At 63.4% G+C, this 23,964-nt stretch overlaps 1 protein-coding gene across 1 annotated transcript; it reads right to left on the bottom strand.

Annotated features, from left to right (window-relative positions):
- Nucleotides 1–716: 716 nt before the first annotated feature.
- Nucleotides 717–12,063, bottom strand: LOC133626562 (UPF0598 protein C8orf82 homolog). Its single transcript, XM_062006409.1, has 3 exons — nt 12,045–12,063; nt 970–1,406; nt 717–731 (listed from the first exon to the last, which is right to left on the bottom strand). The coding sequence occupies exons 1-3, from the start codon at nt 12,061–12,063 to the stop codon at nt 717–719; spliced, it is 471 nt and encodes a 156-aa protein (XP_061862393.1).
- Between the last annotated feature and the right edge of the window lie 11,901 nt (nt 12,064–23,964).

Here is a 23,964-nt window from a genome sequence, read left to right as displayed (position 1 = left end):
CTCCCTGGGCAGCCTGGCACAGGGGCTGACACCCCTCTCAGGGAAACAGTTCTGCCTCAGCTCCAGCCTCAACCTCCCCTGGGGCACCCTGAGCCCCTTTCCTCTTGGCCTGTAGCTTTTAACTTGGCAGCAGAGACCGACCCTCTCAGCCACAGCCAGGGAGTCAGAGTGATCAGGTCTCCTCTGAGCCTCCTTCTCTGCAGACTGAACCTTTGCCTCAGGTACCCTCATTTAGCCCAGAGCTTCCCAGTGCATCTTCTCCTCTCCCTGCAGCCCCTCAGTGTCCCTGTGGCAGTGAGTGAGGGGGCCCAGCACTGAGCACAGCCCTGGAGCTACAGCCTCCCCAGGGCCCAGCACAGGGGACAATCCCTGCCCTGGGGCTGCTGCCACCCCACTGCTCAGCCCAGCCAGGCTGCCACTGGCCTTCTTGCCCCCTTGGGCACTCTGCTGGCTCCTTGCCCTCGGGCAACCTCAGCCCATGGCCACATCCCTCTGAAGAACTTCCCTTCCCTCTACACACCAGCCAACATCACCACAGTGGCACCCACAGTGTGGCAGCAACACTGTCACCGTGGCAGCACCCGTGGGGACACCCACACTGTGGCAGTAGCACCGTGTCACCCACCACAGCTGCACCAACCTCACCATAGCAGCACCAACCTCTCCACAGCTGCACCCACACTGCTGCAGTGGCACCCATCACCTCTAGGCTCATTTCAATTGCCAGAGACCTTTAATAGCACAGTGGGGGGACCCACACACAACACCCACATCCCTGGCACCAGCAACGCTCACCTCACCACAGCATCAGCCACACGGTGTGGCTGAACACCAGCTCTGCCTCCTCCTCCTCCTCCTCGCCCGGGGCCATGCAATGCCCCTTCCCACCCCCTCCAAGCCTCACCCCCGCCCCGCGGCCCCGCCGCTCTCCGCCTCCCCCGCCCCTTCCCCTCCCCGCAGGAGCTGCACCAGCTCCCCCATGAGCCGATACCTCTTCCCCTCCCACCAAAAGTGAGTCGGGGGCTGCTCCGGCCCCTGCTCGTACTCGAAGCGGGACCCCCACTCCAGAGCCAGCGCCGAGCGCACCGGCCCCGCGCCCCCCGCCCGGCCCGGCGCCGGGTGGTACAAGCGCCCGTTCTCCGGCAGCATCACCAGCGCCTCGGGCCGGAGCGGCACGGCCAGCCGCTCCCCGCCGCCGCAGAACGACAGCACGGCGCGGCGGGAGCAGGAGGAGGCTGAGGAGGAGGCGTCCGGGGGCAGGAGGCGGGTGAAGACGATGGGTCTGTGCTCGCAGCGCAGGAGGTTGCGCTCCGCGCCGCAGCGGGACACGAACGGGAATTCGCGCTCGTAGCGGCCGCTGCGGTTCCGCTCCAGCCGCGTGAAGAAGAACGTGAGGAAGGTCACGTCTGCCGGGATGGACCCTCATTAACCCGCGCCTCTCCTTAATTAACAGCCCCCCCTTTTAATTAAGCCGCATCGCCGCTCGTGGTTAGCCCGCTGGGAACGGCCGCTGCGGGGCTGCGAAGGGAGGGTGAGGAAGAAGAAGAGGAGGAGGAGGAAGGCAACGTCTGCTGGGATAAACCATCATTAACCCCTTCCCACAGTTAACTCTGTGTGCTCCTAATTAACCTAACCCTCCTAATTAACCTCCAGCCCCCCCTAACTAACCCCCAGTGTCCCCATGATTAACCCCCTTGGAACAACTGCGGTTCTAAGGGAGGGTGAGGAAGAAGAAAATGAGGAGGAGGAAGGCAACGTCTGCTGGGATAAACCATCATTAACCCCTTCCCTGAATTAACTCCCTGTGCTCCTAATTAACCTCCAATCCCCCTAATTAACCTCCAACGCCCCTAACTAACCCCCAGTCCCCCCATGGTTAACCCCCTCAAAACAACCACTGCGATTCTAAGGGAGGGTGAGGAAGAAGAAGATGTGAAAGGCAACGTCTGCTGGGATAACCCCTTCCCACAATTAACCCCCAGTGCTCTTAATTAACCCCAACCCTCCTAATTTAACCTCCAACCCTCCTAATTAACCTCCAACCCTCAGTCCTCTCATGATTAAAGCTGCTCAGAACAACCACTGCTAAGGGAGTGAGGAAGAGGAAGGTGATACCTGCCAGGATGGACCCTAAGTAACCCCACTAATTAACCCCTAAACCTCCTAATTAACTCCCACCCTCCTAATTAACCCCAACCCTCCTAACTAACCCCCAATTCTCCATAATGAACCCTCCCATAGAGGCTGCCGGGGTTCAGCTCCAGGTGAGTGAGGAAGGCAACGTTAATTAACCTCACACCCTCGTTAATTAACCCTCCCCTAATTAACACCGGAGAAAGGGGGGTGTTCCTTAATGGGAAAGCGATTTGAAGGGGCTGAGGGAGGTTTGGGGGAGGAGGAGGGTGAGTAGGGATCAGTGTTACCAAGTGCCTGGGAGCAATTAAGGGCAGGAAGTGGTTAATTAAGGCGGTGATTAATATGCAAATTAGGTTGAGAGGAGGATGTTTTGGCACCTACAAAGGCAATGAAGGGGATGAGAGTATCTTCTCCCCACTCCACAGCCCCCCCAATACAGATGAGACCCCAAATAAAGATGAGTCTGTAATTAAAGACCCTAATTAAGGCTAAAACGCTACTGAATGGTGATGGGGAGGAGGGATTTTGGGGTGATTTGGTTTTTTGGAGGGGTTCTGAGGAGATTTGGGGGGGTTGGGGGGATTTTGATTGCTTTTGGAGAGAGTTGGAGGGGATTTGGGGTTTTTTGGGGGGGATTTGGGGGATTTTGGGATTTTTGGGGGATTGATTTTGGAGGGACTGGAGAGGATTTGGGGGTTTCTGTGGGGCTTTTGTGTTTTTTTGGGGTGATTTGAGGGGATTTGGAGACTTTGGGGATTGTTTGGGGGGATATTTTGGGGGGTTTGGGTGGATTTTGACATTTTTTGGGGGGTTGGAGAGAATTTGGAGGCTTTTTGGGGGGGATTTGGGAGGTTTTGGGATGCTCTGGGGAGATTTGAGGGGGATTGTTGGGATTTGGGGGCTTTTGAGGTCGGGGGGAGTTGGGGTTTGGTTTTTTGGGAGGATTTGGGAGGCTTATTTGTGGGGGTTTTAGGGTGGGATTTGGGTCTTTGGAAGGGGTCAGAGAGGATCTGGGGGATAATTTGGGGGGGATTTTGGTTTTTGGGGGCATTTTGAGGGGTCATTTTTGAGGGGGAGGATTTGGGGGGGTTTTGGGGGGATCCCAGTACCTTTGAAGCAAGTGATGAAGTTCTTCACTTTGGTGTCATCGAGGAAAAGCTGCAGAAAAAAAGGGGAAAAGCCTCAAAATCCCAAAGCAGGTGCAAGGGCCAAATGGGATCTGGCTGGGATCCATCCAGGGGCCATCTGGGATCCATCCAGGGGTCATCTGGGATCCATCCAGGGGTCATCCAGGCTCTGCCCTGGGTCCATTTAGAGTCTTTTTGTGGGGGTTTTGTCCAGGATCTGTTTTGTCTCTGGGCTGGGATCCATCCAGGTTGTGTCCTGGGTCCATTTAGAGCCTTTTGGGGAGGGGGGGGGGGTTGTCTGGGATCCATCCAGGCTCTGCCCTGGGTCCATTTAGGACCTTTTTGGGGGGGTTTTGTCCAGGATCTGTTTTGTCTCTGGGCTGGGATCCATCCAGGTTGTGTCCTGGGTCCATTTAGGGTCTTTTTGGGGAGGTTTATCCAGGATCTGTTTTGTCTCTGGGCTGGGATCCATCCAGGCTATATTCTGGGTCTATTCAGAGCCTTTTGGGGAGGGGGAGGTTGCCCGGGATCCATTTGGGATCCATCCAGCCTCTGCTCTGGGTCCATTTAGGTCTTTTTGGGGGAGACTGTCCAGGATCCGTTTGGGATCCATCCAGCATCCATCCAGCCTCTGTCCTGGGTCCGTTGAGGTCTTTTTTTGGGGGGTTCTGCCCAGGATCCGTGAACTACAATGGATACGCAGAACAGAAATCTAAGCAGCCCGGGTTCCGTTCTTTGGGAACAGAAGGCCGGGGCTTCAGCCCCGCAGCACTTCACCCTCTCGCCCAGACCCAACCGCAGGCGCTCACCCCGAGCCCGGCAGCTGGAAACGTGGCCCGAGGCACAAAGGAGATGGCGAATGGTTGTGCCTTTACGTCCGGCAGAAATGCCAGCGGTGAGTCTGCTCTGAGGCCCCGTGCCCTTTATATATAAAATAAACTGAGAGATTTGTCTATTGCAACACTTCGCACCCTTGTCTATAGTTTAAGTAATTCTTTTCAACTCCCCCTGCATAACATGCTTTAGTTTCCGTGCTTTTAGTCTGTACCACCTGTGTTGCGGTGGAGCTATGTCCCAAATAGGATAGAATGACAGAACAGAATTAGGGCCTGCGAGAATCCCTTCTCAAAAATGTCTCTGGTCACAAAGCAAATTCTTTACTGTAAGCTCCTGACAAGTTGGTTGGGGAGTCGAGTGCTGAATTACTTTATTTTCCCCACAACAATCAACAATAGAAAGTGGGAGAAGCAAAGAAAAGAATGAGAGGGAGACAAAGAGGGAAAAGGTACGATAGTCGCCACCACGTCCTGTCCCGGTGCCACCCGCAGCTCTGGCCCCTCATTGTCCCTGTGCCCACACCGTGTCCCCCCACCATCCCTGTGCCCACACCATGTCCCCACACCGTCCCTGTGCCCACACCTTGTCCCACACCATCCCTGTGCCCACGCTGTGTCCCTCACCATCCCTGTGCCCATACCATGTCCCCACACCGTCCCTGTGCCCACACCGTGTCCCACACCGTCCCTGTGCCCACACCGTGTCCCCTCATTGTCCCTGTGCCGACACCGTGCCCTCACCATCCCTGTGCCCACACCGTGTCCCCCTACTATCCCTGTGCCCACACCATGTGCCCTCACCATCCCTTTGCCCACACCGTGTCCCCTCACCATCCCTGTGACCACACCATGTCCCCTCATTGTCCCTGGGCCCACACCGTGCCCTCACCATCCCTGTGCCCACACTGTGTCCCCCTACTATCCCTGTGCCCACACCGTGTCCCCCCACCATCCCTGTGCCCACATCATGTCCCCTGATTGTCCCTGTGCCCACACTGTGTCCCAAACCATCCCTGTGCCCACACCGTGTCCCCCGAGCATCCCTGTGCCAACACCATGTCCCTCACCATCCCTGTGCCCACACTGTGTCCCTCACCATCCCTGTGCCCACACTGTGTCCCACAACATCCTTATGCCCACAGCGTGTCCCCTCATTGTCCCTGGGCCCACACCATGTCCCCTCATCATCCCTGTGCCCACACCATGTCCCACACCATCCCTGTGCCCACTCCGTGTCCCACACCATCCCTATTCCCAGACCATGTCCCCTCATTGTCACTGTGCCCACACCATGTCCCACACCATCCCTGTGCCCCCACTGTAGCCCCCCACCATCCCTGTGCCCACACCTTGTCCCACACCATCCCTATGCCCACACCATGTCCCCTCACAATCCCTGTGGCCACACTGTGTCCCCCCACCATCCCTGTGCCCCCACACCATATCCCCTCACCATCCTTGTGCCCACACCGTGTCCCCTCATTGTCCCTGTGCCCACATCGTGTCCCACACAATCCCTGTGCCCACACCGTGTCCCCCCATCATTCCTGTGCTCACACTGTGTCCCCACGTGATCCCTGTGTCCACACCGTGTCCCACACCATCCGTGTGCCCACAGCGTGTCCCCTCGTTGTCCCTGTGCCCACACCGTGCCCTCACCATCCCTGTGCCCATACTGTGCCCTCACCATCCCTGTGCCCACACCATGTCTCCCCATTGTCCCTGTGCTCACACCGTGCCCTCACCATCCCTGTGCCCACACCGTGTCCCCCCACCGTCCCTGTGACCCCACACCAAGTCCCACACTATACCTGTACCCACACTGTGTCTCCTCACCATCCCTGTGCCCACACCATGTCCCACATCATCCCTGTGCCCACACTGTGTCCCCTCACCATCCCTGTGCCCACAGTTTCCCCTCACCATCCCTGTGCCCACACCATGTCCCACATCATCCCTGTGCCCACACTGTGTCCCCTCACCATCCCTATACCCACAGTTTCCCCTCACCATCCCTGTGCCCCCACACCATGTCCCCTCACCATTCCTGTGCCCACACCGTGTCCCACACCATCCCTGTGCCCACTCCCCTCACCATCCCCTTCTCCCCTCACCACCCCCGTGTCCCCTCACCATCCCCGTGTCCCCTCACCATCCCCTTCTCCCCTCACCACCCCCGTGTCCCCTCACCATCCCCGTGTCCCCTCACCATCCCCATGTCCCCTCACCATCCCCATGTCCCCTCCTCTCCCAGGTGTCCCCTCATCACCCCCGTGTCCACTGACCATCCCCTTTTCCCCTCACCACCCCCGTATCCCCTCACCTGCCCAATGTCCCCTCACCACCCCCTTGTCCCCTCACCCTCCCCTTCTCCACTCACCATCCCCCTTATCCCCTCAACATCCCGGTGTCCCCTCATGATCCCTGTGCCCACACTGTGCCCCTCACCATCCCCGTGTACCGTCTCCAGCCCTGTGTCCCCTCACCATCCCCTTCTCCCCTCACCACCCCCATGTCCCCTCACCACCCCCGTGTCCCCTCACCACCCCCGTGTCCCCTCACCATCCCCGTGTCCCCTAACCACCCCCGTGTCCCCTTACCATCCCCAAGTCCCCTCACCATCCCCAAGTCCCCTCACCATCCCCTTCTCCCCTCGCCACCCCCTTCTCCCGTCAACACCCCTGTGTCCCCTCACCACCCCCGTGTCCCCTCACCCCCCTCTTGTCCCCTCAACTCCCCCATGTCCCCTCACCCCCCCCGTGTACCCTCACCATCCCTGTGCCCACACTGTGCCCCTCACCATCCCTGTGCCCACACCGTTTCCCCTCATTGTCCCTGTGCCCACACCGTGCCCTCACCATCACTGTGCCCACACCATGTCCCACACCATCCCTGTGCCCAAACTGTGTCCCCACACCGTCCCTTTCCTGACACCATGTCCCTTCACTATCCCTGTGCCCACACCATGTCTCACACCATCCCTGTTCCCACACCGTGTCCCCTAATTGTCCCTGTGCCGACACCGAGACCCCACCATCGCTGTGCCCACACCATGTCCCCTCATTGTCCCTGTGCCCACACCATGTCCCACACCATCCTTGTGCCCACACAGTGTACCCTCACAATCCCTCTGCCCACACCGTGTCCCCCCACAATTCCTGTGCCCACACTGTGTGCCCTCACCGTCCCTGTGCTCACACCATTTCCCACACCATCCCTGTGCCCACTCCATGTCCCCTCAAAATCCCTGTGCCCACACCATGTCCCACACCATCCCTGTGCCCACACCATTTCCCACATCATCCCTGTGCCCCATGTCCCCTCACCACCCGCTGTGTCCCCTCACCACTCCCATGTCCCCTCGCCATCCCCATCTCCCCTCACCATCCCCATCTCCCCTCACCATCCCTGTGCCCACACTGTACCCGTCACCATCCCCTTGTCCTCTCACCACCCCCTTGTCCCCTCACCACTCCCGTGGCCCCTCACCTGCCCCATGTCCCCTCACCACCCCCTTTTCCCCTAAACCTCCCCTTCTCCCCTCACCATCCCCATCTACTCTCACCATCCCCTTCTCCCCTCACCACCCCCGTGTCCCCTCACCTGCCCAATGTCCCCTCACCAGCCGCATGTCCCCTCACCCCCCCCGTGTACCCTCACAATCCCTGTGCTCACACTGTGCCCCTCACCACCCCCTTCTCCCGTCACCAGCACCTTCTACCCTCACCAGCACGTTCTCCCCTCACCACTCCCGTGTCCCCTCACCAGACCCTTGTCCCCTCACCATCCCTGTGTCCCCTCACCACCCCCGTGTACCCTCACCATCCCCTTCTCCCCCACCATCCCTGTGCCCACACCATGCCCCTCACCATCCCCTTCTCCCCTCACCAGCCCCGTGTCCCCTCACCATCCCGTTCTCCCCTCACCACCCCCATGTGCCCTCACGCCCCCGTCCCCTCACCTGCCCCATGTCCACTCACCACCCCCTTGTACCCTCACCCTCCCCTTCTCCCCTCACCATCCCTGTGTCCCCTCACCATCCCTGTGTCCCCTCACCAGCCCATGTCCCCTCACCACCCCCGTGTCATCTCACCACCCCCTTCTCCCGTCACCATCCCCTTCTCCCCTCACCATCCCTGTGTCCCCCCCCATCGTGTCCGCAGCCCCCCGTCACCCTCCATCATGCCATGCCAATGCCCTCAGACCATCCTGAAGCTGCTGGTGACGGGCTCGGCGCCCTCTCGCGCGCGGTGCTGATGCCCATCCTGCAGTACCGCTGTACTCGGCCACCATCACCGAGCTGGGGGCCGTGCAGCTCGGCTACTACCTGGACGAGGAACGGTGCTGGGCACTGGCGCTGAGTGAGCTGCGGCGGGCGCTGGCCGAGGGCCGCCGGCACTGCTGCCCACGGGTGCTGTGCATCATCAACCCTGGCAACCCCACCGGTACCCTGTGGCACCAAGGGCTGGGATGGGACCCCAGAGATAGGATGGGACCCCAGGGGTTGGATGGGACCCCAGGGATAGGACTTCAGGGGTGGGATGGGTCTCCAGGGTTGGGATGGGATGGGACCCCAGGGGTGGGATGGGACAGGACCCCAGGGGTGGGATTGGATGGGACTGGATAGGACCCCAGGGGTGGGATGGGATGGGATGAGATGGGACTCCAGGGTTAGAATGGGATGGGACCCCAGGGGTGGAATGCGATGGGACCCCAGGGGTGGAATGGGATGGGACCCCAGGGGTGGAATGGGATGGGACTGGATGGGACCCCAGGGGTGGGATGGGATGGGTCCCGAGAGGTGGGATGGGATTGGATGGGCTGGGATGGGATCCCAGGAGTGGGATGAGTTCCCAGGGGTGGGATGGGATGGGACCCCAGGGTTGGGATGGGACCCTGAGGTTGGGATCAGACCCCAGGGATCGGACTTCAGGGGTGGGATGGGATGGGACCCCAGGGGTGGGATGGGATAGGACTGGATGGGACCCCAGGAGTGGGATGGGATGGGACCCCAGGGGTGGGATGAGTGTTCAGGGGTGGGATAGGACCCCAGGAGTGGGATGGGACTGGATTGGACCCCAGGGTTGGGATGGGTCCCCAGGGATGGGATGGGATGGGACCCCAGAGCTGGGATGGGACCCCAGGGCTGGGATGGGATGAGTCCCCAGGGGTGGGATGGGATGCGACCCCAGGGGTGGGATGGGACCCTGAGGTTGGGATGGGACCCCAGAGATAGGACTTCAGGGGTGGGATGGGTCTCCAGGTTTGGGATGCGATGGGACCCCAGGGGTGGGATGGGATGAGTCCCCAGGGGTGGGATGGGACCCCAGGGGTGGGATGGGATGGGATTGGATGGGACTGGATGGGACCCCAGGGTTGGGATGGGACCCCAGAGGTGGGATGAGTCCCCAGTGGTGGGATGGGAAGGGATGGGATGGGATCCCAGGGGTGGGATGGGACCCCAGGGGTGGGATGGGACCCCAGGGGTGGGATAGGACCTCAGGGGTGGGATGGGATGGGATGGGACTGGATGGGACCCCAGGGTTGGGATGGGATGGGACCCTAGGGGTGGGATGGGATGTGATGGGACCCCAGGGGTGGGATGAGTCCCCAGGGGTGGGATGGAATGGGACCCCAGGGGTGGGATGAAATGGGATCCCAGGGCTGGGATGGGACTGGATGGGACCCCAGGGGTGGCATAGGACTGGATGGGACCCCAGGGGTGGGATGGGACCTCAGGTGTGGGATGGGACCACAGGGGTAGGATGAGACTGGATGGGACACCAGGGGTTGGATGGGATGGAACCCCAGGGGTGGGATGGCATGGGACTGGATGGGAATCCAGGGGTGGGATGAGACTGGGATGGGACCCCAGGGGTGGGATGAGATGGGACTGGATGGGACCCCAGGGTTGGGATGGGACCCCAGAGGTGGGATGAGTCCCCAGTGGTGGGATGGGAAGGGATGGGATGGGACCCCAGGGGTGGGATGGGACCTCAGGGGTGAGATGGGATGGGACCCCAGGGGTGGGACAGGATGGGACTGGATGGGACCCCAGGGGTGGAATGAGTCTTCAGGGGTGGGATGGGACCCCAGGAGTGGGATGGGACTGGATGGGACCCCAGGGGTGGGATGGGACCTTAAGGCTGGGATGGGACTGGATGGGACACCAGGGTTGGATGGGTCCCCAGGGGTGGGATGGGATGGGATAGTACCCCAGGGGTGGGATGAGTCCTGAGGGGGGGAAGGGATGGGACCCCAGGGGTGGGATGGGATGGGATGGGATGGGACTGGATAGGACCCCAGGGTTGGGATGGGATGGGACCCCAGGGGTGGGATGGGTTCCCAGGCATGGGATGAGTCCCCAGGGGTGGGATGAGTCCCCAATGGTGAGATGGGATGGGACCCCAGGGGTGTGATGGGACCTCAGGGGTGGGATGGGACCCCAGGGGTGGGATGGGATGGGACCCCAGGGGTGGGATTGGATGGGACTGGATTGGACCCCAGGGTTGGGATGGGTCCCCAGGGGTGGGATGGGACCCCAGGGGTGGGATGGGACCCCAGGGGTGGGATGAGAGTGAGATAGGACCCCAGGGGTGGGATGTGACCCCAGGGGTGGGACCCCAAGGGTGGGATGGGACCCTGAGGTTGGAATGGGACCCCAGGGAAGGGACGGGACTTCAGGGGTGGGATGGGACTCCAGGGTTGGGATGAGTCCCCAGGAGTGGGATGGGATGGGACCCCAAGGGTGGGATGGGACCCCAGGGGTGGGATGGGATGGGACTGGATGGGACCCCAGGGTTGGGATTGGACCCCAGGGGTGGGAGGGGTCCCCAGGGGTGGGATGGGATGGGATCCCAGGGGTGGGATGGGATGGGATCCCAGGGGTGGGATGGGATGGGACCCCAAGGTTGGGATGGGATGGGACCCCAGGGGTGGGATGGGATGGGACCCCAGGGGTGGGATGGGATGGGAACCCAGGGGTGGGATGGGATGGGACCGCAGGGGTGGGATGGGATGGGACCTCAGAGGTGGGATGGGACCCCAGGGTTGGGATGGGATGGGACCCCAGGGGTGGGATTGGATGGTACCCCAGGGGTGGGATGGGATGGGACCCCAGGGTTGTGGTGGGATGGGATGGGAACCCAGGGGTGGGATGAGTCTTCAGGGGTGGGATGGGATGGGACCTCAGGGGTGGGATGGGACCCCAGGATAGGATTGGATGCGACCCCAGGGTTGGGGTGGGATGGGACCCCAGGGTTCGGAAGGGACCCAATGGTTGGGATGGGATGGAATCGGACCCCAGGGGTGGGATGAGTCCCCAGGGGTGGGATGGAATGGGATGGGATGGGACTGGATGGGACCCTAGGGTTGGGATGGGATAGGATCCCAGGGGTGGGACCTCAGGGGTGGGATAGGATAGGACTGGGATGGGACTCCAGGGGTGGGATGAGACTGGGATGGGACCCTCATTGTTCCTGTGCCCACATTGTGCCCCTCACCATCCCTGTGCCCACAGTGTGTCCCCTCATTGTCACTGTGCCCACACCGTGTCCCACACCATCCTTGTACCCACATCATGTCCCACACCATCGCTGGGCCCACACCTTGTCCCACATCATCCTTATGCCCACACCATGTCCCCTCATTGTCCCTGTGCCCACACCGTGCTCCACACCATCCCTGTGCCCATACCATGTCCCCTCACCATCCCTGTGTCCCCTCACCAGCCCATGTCCCCTCACCACCCCCGTGTCATCTCACCACCCCCTTCTCCCGTCACCATCCCCTTCTCCCCTCACCATCCCCGTGTCCCCCCCCATCGTGTCCGCAGCCCCCCGTCGCCCCCCATCATGCCATGCCAATGCCCTCAGACAATCCTGAAGCTGCTGGTGACGGGCTGGGCGCCCTCTCGCACGCGGTGCTGATACCCATCCTGCAGTACCGCTGTACTCGGCCACCATCACCGAGCTGGGGGCCGTGCAGCTCGGCTACTACCTGGACGAGGAACGGTGCTGGGCACTGGCGCTGAGTGAGCTGCGGCAGGCACTGGCCGAGGGCCGCCGGCACTGCTGCCCACAGGTGCTGTGCATCATCAACCCTGGCAACCCCACCGGTACCCTGCGGCACCAAGGGCTGGGACGGGACCCCAGAGATGGGATGGGACCCCAGGGGTTGGATGGGACCCCAGGGATAGGACTTCAGGGGTGGGATGGGTCTCCAGGGTTGGGATGGGATGGGACGGGACCCCAGGGGTGGGATTGGATGGGACTGGATAGGACCCCAGGGTTGGGATGGGATGGGATGAGATGGGACTCCAGAGTTGGAATGGGATGGGACCCCAGGGGTGGAATGCGATGGGACTGGATGGGACCCCAGGGGTGGGATGGGATGGGTCCCGAGAGGTGGGATGGGATTGGATGGGCTGGGATGGGACCCCAGGGTTGGGATGGGACCCTGAGGTTGGGATCGGACCCCAGGGATGGGACTTCAGGGGTGGGATGGGATGGGACCCCAGGGGTGGGATGGGATAGGACTGGATGGGACCCCAGGGGTGGGATGGGATAGGACCCCAGGGGTGGGATGGGATGGGACCCCAGGGGTGGGATGAGTGTTCAGGGGTGGGATAGAACCCCAGGAGTGGGATGGGACTGGATTGGACCCCAGGGTTGGGATGGGTCCCCAGGGGTGGGATGGGATGGGACCCCAGAGCTGGGATGGGACCCCAGGGATGGGATGGGATGAGTCCCCAGGGGTGGGATGGGATGCGACCCCAGGGGTGGGACGGGACCCTAGGTTGGGATGGGACCCCAGGGATAGGACTTCAGGGGTGGGATGGGTCTCCAGGTTTGGGATGGGATGGGACCCCAGGGGTGGGATGGGATGGGACCCCAGGGGTGGGATGGCATGGGACTGGATGGGACCCTAGGGGTGGGATGGGATGAGTCCCCAGGGGTGGGATGGGACCCCAGGGGTGGGATGGGATGGGATTGGATGGGACTGGATGGGACCCCAGGGTTGGGATGGGACCCCAGAGGTGGGATGAGTCCCCAGTGGTGGGATGGGAAGGGATGGGATGGGATCCCAGGGGTGGGATGGGATGGGATGGGACCCGAGGGGTGGGATAGGACCTCAGGGGTGAGATGGGATGGGATGGGACTGGCTGGGACCCCAGGGTTGGGATGGGATGGGACCCCAGGGGTGAGATGGGATGGGATGGGACTTGCTGGGACCCCAGGGTTGGGATGGGATGGGACCCTAGGGGTGGGATGGCATGGGACTGGATGGGACCCCAGGGTTGGGATGGGATGGGACCCTAGGGTTGGGATGGGATGTGATGGGACCCCAGGGTTGGGATGAGTCCCCAGGGGTGGGATGGAATGGGACCCCAGGGGTGGGATGAAATGGGATCCCAGGGCTGGGATGGGACTGGATGGGACCCCAGGGGTGGCATACGACTGGATGGGACCCCAGGGGTGGGATGGGACCTCAGGTGTGGGATGGGACCACAGGGGTGGGATGGGACCACAGGGGTGGGATGAGACTGGATGGGACACCAGGGGTTGGATGGGATGGAACCCCAGGGGTGGGATGGCATGGGACTGGATGGGAATCCAGGGGTGGGATGAGACTGGGATGGGACCCCAGGGGTGGGATGGGATGGGACTGGATGGGACCCCAGGGTTGGGATGGGACCCCAGAGGTGGGATGAGTCCCCAGTGGTGGGATGGGAAGGGATGGGATGGGACCCCAGGGGTGGGATGGGACCTCAGGGGTGGGATGGGATGGGACTGGCTGGGACCCCAGGGTTGGGATGGGATGGGACCCCAGGGGTGAGATGGGATGGGATGGGCCCCAGGGGTGAGATGGGATGGGACCCCAGGGGTGGGACGGGATGGGACCCCAGGGGTGGGACGGGATGGGACCCCAGGGGTGGAATGAGTCTTCAGGGGTGGGATGGGACCCCAGGAGTGGGATGGGACTGGATGGGACCCCAGGGGTGGGATGGGACCTTAAGGCTGGGATGGGACTGGATGGGACACCAGGGTTGGATGGGTCCCCAGGGGTGGGATGGGATGGGATAGGACCCCAGGGGTGGGATGAGTCCTGAGGGGGGGAAGGGATGGGACCCCAGGGGTGGGATGGGATGGGACTGGATAGGACCCCAGGGTTGGGATGGGATGGGACCCCAGGGGTGGGATGGGTTCCCAGGCGTGGGATGAGTCCCCAGGGGTGGGATGAGTCCCCAATGGTGTGATGGGATGGGACCCCAGGGGTGTGATGGGACCTCAGGGGTGGGATGGGACCCCAGGGGTGGGATGGGATGGGACTCCAGGGGTGGGATGGGATGGGACTGGATTGGACCCCAGGGTTGGGATGGGTCCCCAGGGGTGGGATGGGACCCCAGGGGTGGGATGGAATGGGATGGGACTGGATGGGACCCTAGGGATGGGATGGGATCTTAGGGGTGGGACCTCAGGGGTGGGATGGGATAGGACTGGGATGGGACTCCAGGGGTGGGACGAGAGTGAGATGGGACCCCAGGGGTGGGATGTGACCCCAGGGGTGGGACCCCAAGGGTGGGATGGGACCCTGAGGTTGGAATGGGACCCCAGGGATGGGACTTCAGGGGTGGGATGAGACCCCAGGGTTGGGATGAGTCCCCAGGAGTGGGATGGGATGGGACCCCAAGGGTGGGATGGGACCCCAGGGGTGGGATGGGATGGGACTGGATGGGACCCCAGGGTTGGGATGGGACTGGATGGGACCCCAGGGTTGGGATTGGACCCCAGGGGTGGGAGGGGTCCCCAGGGGTGGGATGGGATGGGATCCCAGGGGTGGGATGGGATGGGACCCCAAGGTTGGGATGGGATGGGACCCCAGGGGTGGGATGGGATGGGACCCCAGGGGTGGGATGGGATGGGAACCCAGGGGTGGGATGAGTCCCCAGGGGTGGGATGGGATGGGATGGGATGGGACCGCAGGGGTGGGATGCGACCTCAGAGGTGGGATGGGACCCCAGGGTTGGGATGGGATGGGACCCCAGGGGTGGGATTGGATGGTACCCCAGGGGTGGGATGGGATGGGACCCCAGGGGTGGGATGGGATGGGAACCCAGGGGTGGGATGAGTCTTCAGGGGTGGGATGGGATCGGACCTCAGGGGTGGGATGGGACCCCAGGATTGGGATTGGATGCGACCCCAGGGTTGGGGTGGGATGGGACCCCAGGGTTGGGATGGGACCCAATGGTTGGGATGGGATGGAATGGGACCCCAGGGGTGGGATGAGTCCCCAGGGGTGGGATGGAATGGGATGGGATGGGACTGGATGGGACCCTAGGGTTGGGATGGGATAGGATCCCAGGGGTGGGACCTCAGGGGTGGGATGGGATAGGACTGGGATGGGACTCCAGGGGTGGGATGAGACTGGGATGGGACCCTCATTGTTCCTGTGCCCACACTGTGCCCCTCACCATCCCTGTGCCCACAGCGTGTCCCCTCATTGTCACTGTGCCCACACCGTGTCCCACACCATCCTTGTACCCACATCATGTCCCACACCATCGCTGGGCCCACACCTTGTCCCACATCATCCTTATGCCCACACCATGTCCGACACAATCCCTGTGCCCACACCGTGTCCCCTCATTGTCCCTGTGCCCACAGTGTGCCCTCACCATCCCTGTGCCCGCACCGTGTCCCACACCATCCTTGTACCCACATCATGTCCTACACCATCGCTGGGCCCACACCTTGTCCCACATCATCCTTATGCCCACACCATGTCCGACACCATCCCTGTGCCCACACCATGTCCCCCTCATTGTCCCTGTGCCCACACTATGTCCCCTCACCATCCCTGTACCCACACCGTGTCCCCCCACCTTACCTATGCCCATACTGTGTCCCCTCACTATCAATGTGCCCACACCATGTCCCATAACATCCCTGTGCAGACACCATGTCCCTCACCATCCCTGTGCCCACACTGTGCCCCCACACTGTCCCTATGCCCACACAATGTCCCCTCATTGCCCATGTACAGTGTCCCACACCATCCCTGTGCCCACACTGTGCCCCCACACTGTCCCTATGCCCACACAATGGCCCCTCCTTGTCCATGTACAGTGTCCCACACCATCCCTGTGCCCACACCGTGCTCCACACCATCCCTGTGCCCATACCATGTCCCCTCACCATCCCCGTGTCCCCTCACCATCCCCGTGTCCCCTCACCACCCCCGTGTCCCCGCACCTGCCCCGCGCCCCGTCACCACCCCCTTGTCCCCTCACCACCCCCCTGTCCTCTCACCTTCCCCTTCTCCCCTCACCATGCCCGTCTCCCCTCACCATCCCCTTGTCCCCTCACCCCACCCGTGTCCCCTCACCTGCCCAATGTCCCCTCAACAACGCCTTGTACCCTGACCCGCCCGTGTCCCCTCACCATACCCTTTTCCCCTCACCACCCCCGTGTCCCCTCATCATCCCTTTCTTCCCTCACCACGCCCTTGTCCCCTCACCTGCCCAATGTCCCCTCACCACCCCCGTGTCCCCTCACCCCCCCCGTGTCATCTCACCATCCCCTTCTCCCCTCACCATCCCCTTCTCCCCTCACCATCCCCTTCTCCCCTCACAATCCCCGTGTCCCCTCAACATGCCCTTATCCCCTCACCACCCCCATGTCCTCTCACCTTCCCCTTCTCCCCTCACCACCCCCGTGTCCCCTCACCACTCCCGTGTCCCCTCACCCCCCCGTGTACCATCACCATCCCTGTGCTCACACTGTGCCCCTCACCACCCCCTTCTCCCGTCACCATCCCTGTGTCCCCCCCCATCGTGTCCGCAGCCCCCCGTCACCCCCCATCATGCCATGCCTGTGCCCTCAGACGATCCTGAAGCTGCTGGTGACGGGCTGGGCGCCCTCTCGCACGCGGATGCTGATGCCCATCCTGCAGTACCCGCTGTACTCGGCCACCATCACCGAGCTGGGGGCCGTGCAGCTCGGCTACTACCTGGACGAGGAACGGTGCTGGGCACTGGCGCTGAGTGAGCTGCGGCGGGCACTGGCCGAGGTCCACCGGCACTGCTGCCCACGGGTGCTGTGCATCATCAACCCTGGCAACCCCACCGGTACCCTGTGGCACCAAGGGCTGGGACGGGACCCCAGGGGTGGGATGGGACCCCAGGGGTGGGATGGGATGGGATCCCAGGGGTGGGATGGGACCCTGAGGTTGGGATGGGACCCCAAGGATGGGAATTCAGGGGTGGGATGGGACTGGATGGGACGGGTTGGGACCCCAGGGGTGGAATGGGATGGGACCCCAGGGGTGGGATGGGATGGGTCCCAAGGGGTGGGATGGGATGGGTCCCCAGGGGTGGGATGAGTTCCCAGGGGTGGGATGGAACTCCAGGGCTCGGATAGGATGGAACCACAGGGCTGGGATGGAACCACAGGGGTGGGATGGGACCCCAGGGGTGGGATGGGATGGGACCCCAGGGCTGGGATGGGATGGAACCACAGGGGTGGGATGGGATGGGCCCCCAGGGGTGGGATGCGAGGGGATGGGATGGGACCCCAGGCGTGGGATGGGACCCCAGGGGTGGGATGGGACCCCAGGGGTGGGACCCTATGGTTGGGATGGGATGGGACCCAAGGGGTGGGATGGGATGGGACCCCAGGGGTGGGATGGCATCGGACTGGATAGGACCCCAGGGGTGGGATGGGATAGGACCCCAGGGGTGGGATGGGATGGAATAGGATGGGACCGCAGGGGTGGGATGAGTCCCCAGGGGTGGGATGGGTCCCCAGGGGTGGGAAAGGATGGGACCCCAGGGGTGGGATGGGACCCCAGGGGTGGGATGGGATGGGACTGGATGAGAGCCAAGGGTTGGGATGGGACCCCAGGGGTGGGATGGGATGGGACTCCAGGGGTGGGATGAGTCCCCAAGTGTGGGATGGGACCCCAGGGGTGAGATGGGACCCAAGGGGTGGGATGGGACCCCAGGGGTGGGATGGGACCCCAGGGGTGGGATGGGATGGGACCCCAGGGGTGGGATGACTCTTCAGGTATGGGATGGGACCCCAGGGGTGGGATGGGACCCCAGGGGTGGGATGGGATAGAGCTGGGATGGGAATCGAGGGGTGGAATGAGACTGGGATGGGACGCCAGGGGTGGGATGGGACCCTGAGGTTGGGATGGGACCCCAGGGATAGGACTTCAGGGGTGCAATGGGTCTCCAGGGTTGGGATGGGACCCCAGGGGTGGGATGGGATGGGACCCCAGGGGTGGGATGGGATGTAATGGGACCCCAGGGATGGGATAACTCCGCAGGGGTGGGATGGGACCCCAGGGGTGGGATGGGATGGGACTGGATGGGACCCCAGAGTTGGGATGGGACCCGAGGGGTGGAATGAGAGGGGATGGAATGGGACCCCAGGGGTGGGATGGGAGGGGACCCTAGGGGTGGGATGGGAGGGATGGGATGGGATCCCACGGGTGGGGTGGGACCCCAGGGGTGGGGTGGGATGGGATGGGACTGGCTGGGACCCCAGGGTTGGGATGGGTCCCGAGGGGTGGGATGGGATGGGACCCCAGGGTTGGGATGGGACCTCAGAGGTGGAACCCCAGGGCTGGGATGGGACCCTGAGGTTGGGATGTGACCCCAGGGATGGGACTTCAGGGGTGGGATGGGACTCCAGGGTTGGGATGGGACCCCAGGGTTGGGACGGGATGGGACCCCAGGGGTGGGACGGGATGGGACCCCAGGGGTGGGATGAATCTTCTGGGATGGGATGGGATGGGACCCCAGGGGTGGGACCTCAGGAGTGGGATGGGATAGGACTGGGATGGGAATCCAGGAGTGGGATGAGACTGGGATGGGACCCCAGGGGTGGGACAGGACCCTGAGGTTGGGATGGGACCCTAGGGATAGGACTTCAGGGATGGGATGGGTCTCCAGGGGTGGGATGGGATGAGACCCCAGGGGTGGGATGGCATGGGACTGGATGGGACCCAAGGGTTGGGAGGGGATGGGACCCTAGGGGTGGGATGGGATGTGATGGGACCCCAGGGGTGGGATGGGATGAGTCCCCAGGGGTGGGATGGGACCCTAGGGTTGGGATGGGATGTGATGGGACCCCAGGTGTGGGATGGGATGAGTCCCCAGGGTTGGGATGGGACCCCAGGGGTGGGATGGGATGGGTCCGTAGGGGTGGGATGGGACTGGTTGGGACCCCAGGGGTGGGATGGGATGGGATCCCAGGGGTGGGATGGGATGGGATTGGATGGGACTGGATGGGACCCCAGGGTTGGGATGGGACCCCAGGGGTGGGATGGGATGGGATCCCAGGGGTGGGATGGGATGGGACCCCAGGGGTGGGATGGGATGGGACTGGATGGGAAACCACGGGTGGGATGGGATGGGACCCTAGGGGTGGGATGGGATGTGATGGGACCCCAGGGCTGGGATGACACCCCAGGGGTGGGATGGGATGGGACCCCAGGGGTGGGATGGCATGGGACAGGATGGGATGGGACCCCAGGGGTGGGATGAGTCCCCAGGGGTGGGATGGGACCCCAGGGGTGGGATGGGATGGGACCCTAGGGATGGGATGGGGCCTCAGGGGTGGGATGGGGCCCGAGGGGTGGGATGGGATGGGACCCCAGGTTTGGGATGGGATGGGACTGGTTGGGACCCCAGGGGTGGGATGGGATGGGAACCCAGGGGTGGGGTGGGATGGGACCCCAGGGGTCGAATGGAATGGGATGGGATGGTACTGGATTGGACCCCAGGGTTGGGATGGCATGGGAACCCAGGGGTGGGATTGGATGGGATAGGACCCCAGGGGTGGGATGGGATGGGACCCCAGGGGTGGGATGGGACGGGACCCCAGGGGTGGGATGGGAAGGAATGGGATGGGATCGGAACCCGAGGGGTGGGACCTCAGGGGTGGGATGGGATAGGACTGGGATGGGACTCCAGGGGTGGGATGACACTGGGATGGGACCCAAGGGATGGGACTTCAGGGGTGGGATGGGACCCCAGGGGTGGGATGGGACCCCAGGGGTGGGATGGGACCCAAGGGGTGGGATGGGATGGGACCCCAGGGGTGGGATGGGATGGGACCCCAGGGGTGGGACCTCAGGAGTGGGATGGGATAGGACTGGGATGGGAATCCAGGGGTGGGATGAGACTGGGATGGGACCCCTGGGGTGTGATGCGACCCCAGGGGTGGGACTGGATCCTGAGGTTGGGATGGGACCCCAGGGATAGGACTTCAGGGATGGGATGGGTCTCCAGGGTTGGGATGGGATGGGTCTCCAGGGTTGGGATGGGATGGGACTGGATGGGACCCAAGGGTTGGGAGGGGATGGGACCCCAGGGGTGGGACGGGATGAGTCCCCAGGGGTGAGATGGGACCCGAGGGGTGGGATGGGATGGGACCCCAGGGGTGAGATGGGACCCCAGGGGTGGGATGGGAGGGGACCCCAGGGGTGGGATGGGATGGGACTGGATGGGAAACCAGGGGTGGGATGGGATGGGACCCCAGGGATGGGATGAGTCCCCAGGGGTGGGATGGGATGGGACCCCAGGAGTGGGATGAGATGTGATGGGACCCCAGGGCTGGGATGGCATGGGATGGGATGGGACCCCAGGGGTGGGATGAGTCCCCAGGGGTGGGATGGGATGGGATGGGATGGGGCCCCAGGGGTGGGATGGGGCGCCAGGGGTGGGGTGGGATGGGACCCCAGGTTTGGGATGGGTCCGTAGGGGTGGGATGGGACTCCAGAGGTCGGATGGAATGGGATGGGATGGTACTGGATTGGACCCCAGGGTTGGGATGGCATGGGAACCCAGGGGTGGGATTGGATGGGATAGGACCCCAGGAGTGGGATGAGTCCCCAAGGGTGGGATGGGATGGGACCCCAGGGGTGGGATGGGATGGGACCCCAGGGGTGGGATGGGACGGGACCCCAGGGGTGGGATGGGATGGAATGGGATGGGATGGGACTGGATGGGACCCCAGGGCTGGGATGGGATGGGACCCCAGGGGTGGGACCTCAGGGGTGGGATGGGATAGGACTGGGATGGGACTCCAGGGGTGGGATGACACTGGGATGGGACCCAAGGGATGGGACTTCAGGGGTGGGATGGGACCCCAGGGGTGGGATGGGACCCCAGGGGTGGGATGGGATGGGAGTGGATGGGACCCAAGGTTGGGATGGGATGGGACCCCAGGGGTGGCACCTCAGGAGTGGGATGGGATAGGACTGGGATGGGAATCCAGGGGTGGGATGAGACTGGGATGGGACCCCTGGGGTGTGATGCGACCCCAGGGGTGGGACTGGACCCTGAGGTTGGGATGGGACCCCAGGGATAGGACTTAAGGGATGGGATGGGTCTCCAGGGTTGGGATGGGATGGGACTGGATGGGACCCTAGGTGTGGGAGGGCATGTGATGGGACCCCAGGGGTGGGATGGGATGAGTTCCCAGGGGTGGGATGGGATGGGACCCCAGCGGTGGGATGGGATGGGATTGGATGGGACCCCAGGGGTGGGATGGGATGGGACCCCAGGGGTGGGATGGGACCCCAGGGGTGGGATGGGACCCCAGGGGTGGGATGGGAGGGGACCCCAGGGGTGGGATGGGAGGGGACTGGATGGGAAACCAGGGGTGGGATGGGATGGGACCCTAGGGGTGGGATGGGATGTGATGGGACCCCAGGGCTGGGATGAGTCCCCAGGGGTTGGGTGGGATGGGACCCCAGGGGTGGGATGGGAGGGGACCCCAGGGGTGGGATGGGAGGGGACCCCAGGGGTGGGATGGGAGGGGACTGGATGGGAAACCAGGGGTGGGATGGGATGGGACCCTAGGGGTGGGATGGGATGTGATGGGACCCCAGGGCTGGGATGAGTCCCCAGGGGTGGGATGGGATGGGACCCCAGGAGTGGGATGAGATGTGATGGGACCCCAGGGGTGGGATGGCATGGGACTGGATGGGACCCCAGGGTTGGGATGAGTCCCCAGGGGTGGGATGGGATGGGATGGGATGGGGCCCCAGGGGTGGGATGGGGCGCCAGGGGTGGGATGGGATGGGACAGGATGGGATGGGACCCCAGGGGTGGGATGAGTTCCCAGGGATGGGATGGGACCCCAGGGGTGGGATGGGATGGGACCCTAGGGATGGGATGGGGCCTCAGGGGTGGGATGGGGCCCGAGGGGTGGGATAGGATGGGACCCCAGGTTTGGGATGGGACTGGTTGGGACCCCAGGGGTGGGATGGGATGGGAACCCAGGGATGGGATGGGACCCCAGGGGTGGGGTGGGATGGGACCCCAGGGGTGGGGTGGGTCCGTAGGGGTGGGATGGGACTCCAGGGGTCGAATGGAATGGGATGGGATGGTACTGGATTGGACCCCTAAGTTGGGATGGCATGGGAACCCAGGGGTGGGATTGGATGGGATAGGACCCCAGGGGTGGGATGAGTCCCCAAGGGTGGGATGGCATGGGACCCCAGTGGTGGGATGGGACCCCAGGGGTGGGATGGGACGGGACCCCAGGGGTGGGGTGGGACGGGACCCCAGGGGTGGGGTGGGACTGGATGGGACCCCAGGGCTGGGATGGGACCCCAGGGCTTGGATGGGACCCCAGGGCTGGGACGGGATAGGACTGGGATGGGACTCCAGGGGTGGGATGACACTGGGATGGGAACCCAGGGGTGGGATGTGACCACAGGGGTGGGACCCCAGGGGTGGGATGGGACCCTGAGGTTTGGATGGGACCCCAAGGATTGGAGTTCAGGGGTGGGATGGGACCCCAGGATTGGGATGGGACTGGATGGGATCCCAGAGGTGGGATGGGATGGCATGCGACCCCAGTGGTGGGATGAGTCCCCAGAAGTGGGATGGGATGGGACCCCAGGGGTGGGATGGGATGGGACAGGATGGGATGGGAGCCCAGGGGTGGGATGGGGCCCCAGGGGTGGGATGGGATGGGACTGGTTGGGACCCCAGGGGTGGGATGGGATGGAACCCCAGGGGTGGGATGAGTCTCCAGAGGTGGGATGGGATGGGACCCCAGGTGTGGGGTGGTTCCCCAGGTGTGGGGTGGGATGGAACCCCAGGGGTGGGGAGGGACTGGATGGGACCCCAGGGGTCGGATGGGGTGGGACTGGATGGGACCCCAGGGTTGGGATGGGACCCCAGGGGTGGGACCTCAGGGGTCGGATGGTATAGGACTGGGATGGGACTCCAGGGGTGGGATGAGACTGGGATGGGACCCCAGGAGTGGGATGGGACCCTGAGGTTGGGATGAGACCCCAGGGATGGGACTTCAGGGGTGGGATGGGACCCCAGGGATGGGATGGGACCCCAGGGGTGGGATATCAGGGATGGGATGGGATCCTGGGACTGGGATGGGACCCTGGGAATAGGACCCTGGGGCTGGGATGGGACCCTGAGGTCGGGATGGGACTTCTGGTACCAGGGCTGTGAGCTCCCAGTGCCCTCCCAGTCCCATTCTGAGACCCCCAGTGCTTTACTGGTCCTACTAGGACCTCCAAAACATACCCAAGAACTGGGTTGAGACCCTCCAAAAGCCATAGGAAGTGGGACTGAGTCCCCTCAAATCCATTAGGAGTGGGGTGAAGGCCCCAAAACCCATCAGGAGCAGGGGCTAAGCCCCCCCAAACCCATCAGGAGTGGGGATGACTCTCCTCCCAAATCTATAGGGAGGCAGTTTGGGTCCCCCAAACCTATCAGGAGAGGGGGTCTAAGCCCCCCCATACCCATGGGAAACTAGACTGAGTCCCCTAAAACCCATCAGGAGTGGGGCTGAGCCCATACCCCAAACCCATAGGGAGCA

The sequence above is a fragment of the Colius striatus genome, chromosome 13 (genome assembly GCF_028858725.1).
Source record: "Colius striatus isolate bColStr4 chromosome 13, bColStr4.1.hap1, whole genome shotgun sequence".
Classification (NCBI taxonomy): Eukaryota; Metazoa; Chordata; class Aves; order Coliiformes; family Coliidae; genus Colius; species Colius striatus.
Note: the sequence above shows the minus strand (reverse complement) of the source record. Positions and strands in the feature narration are given on the sequence as shown.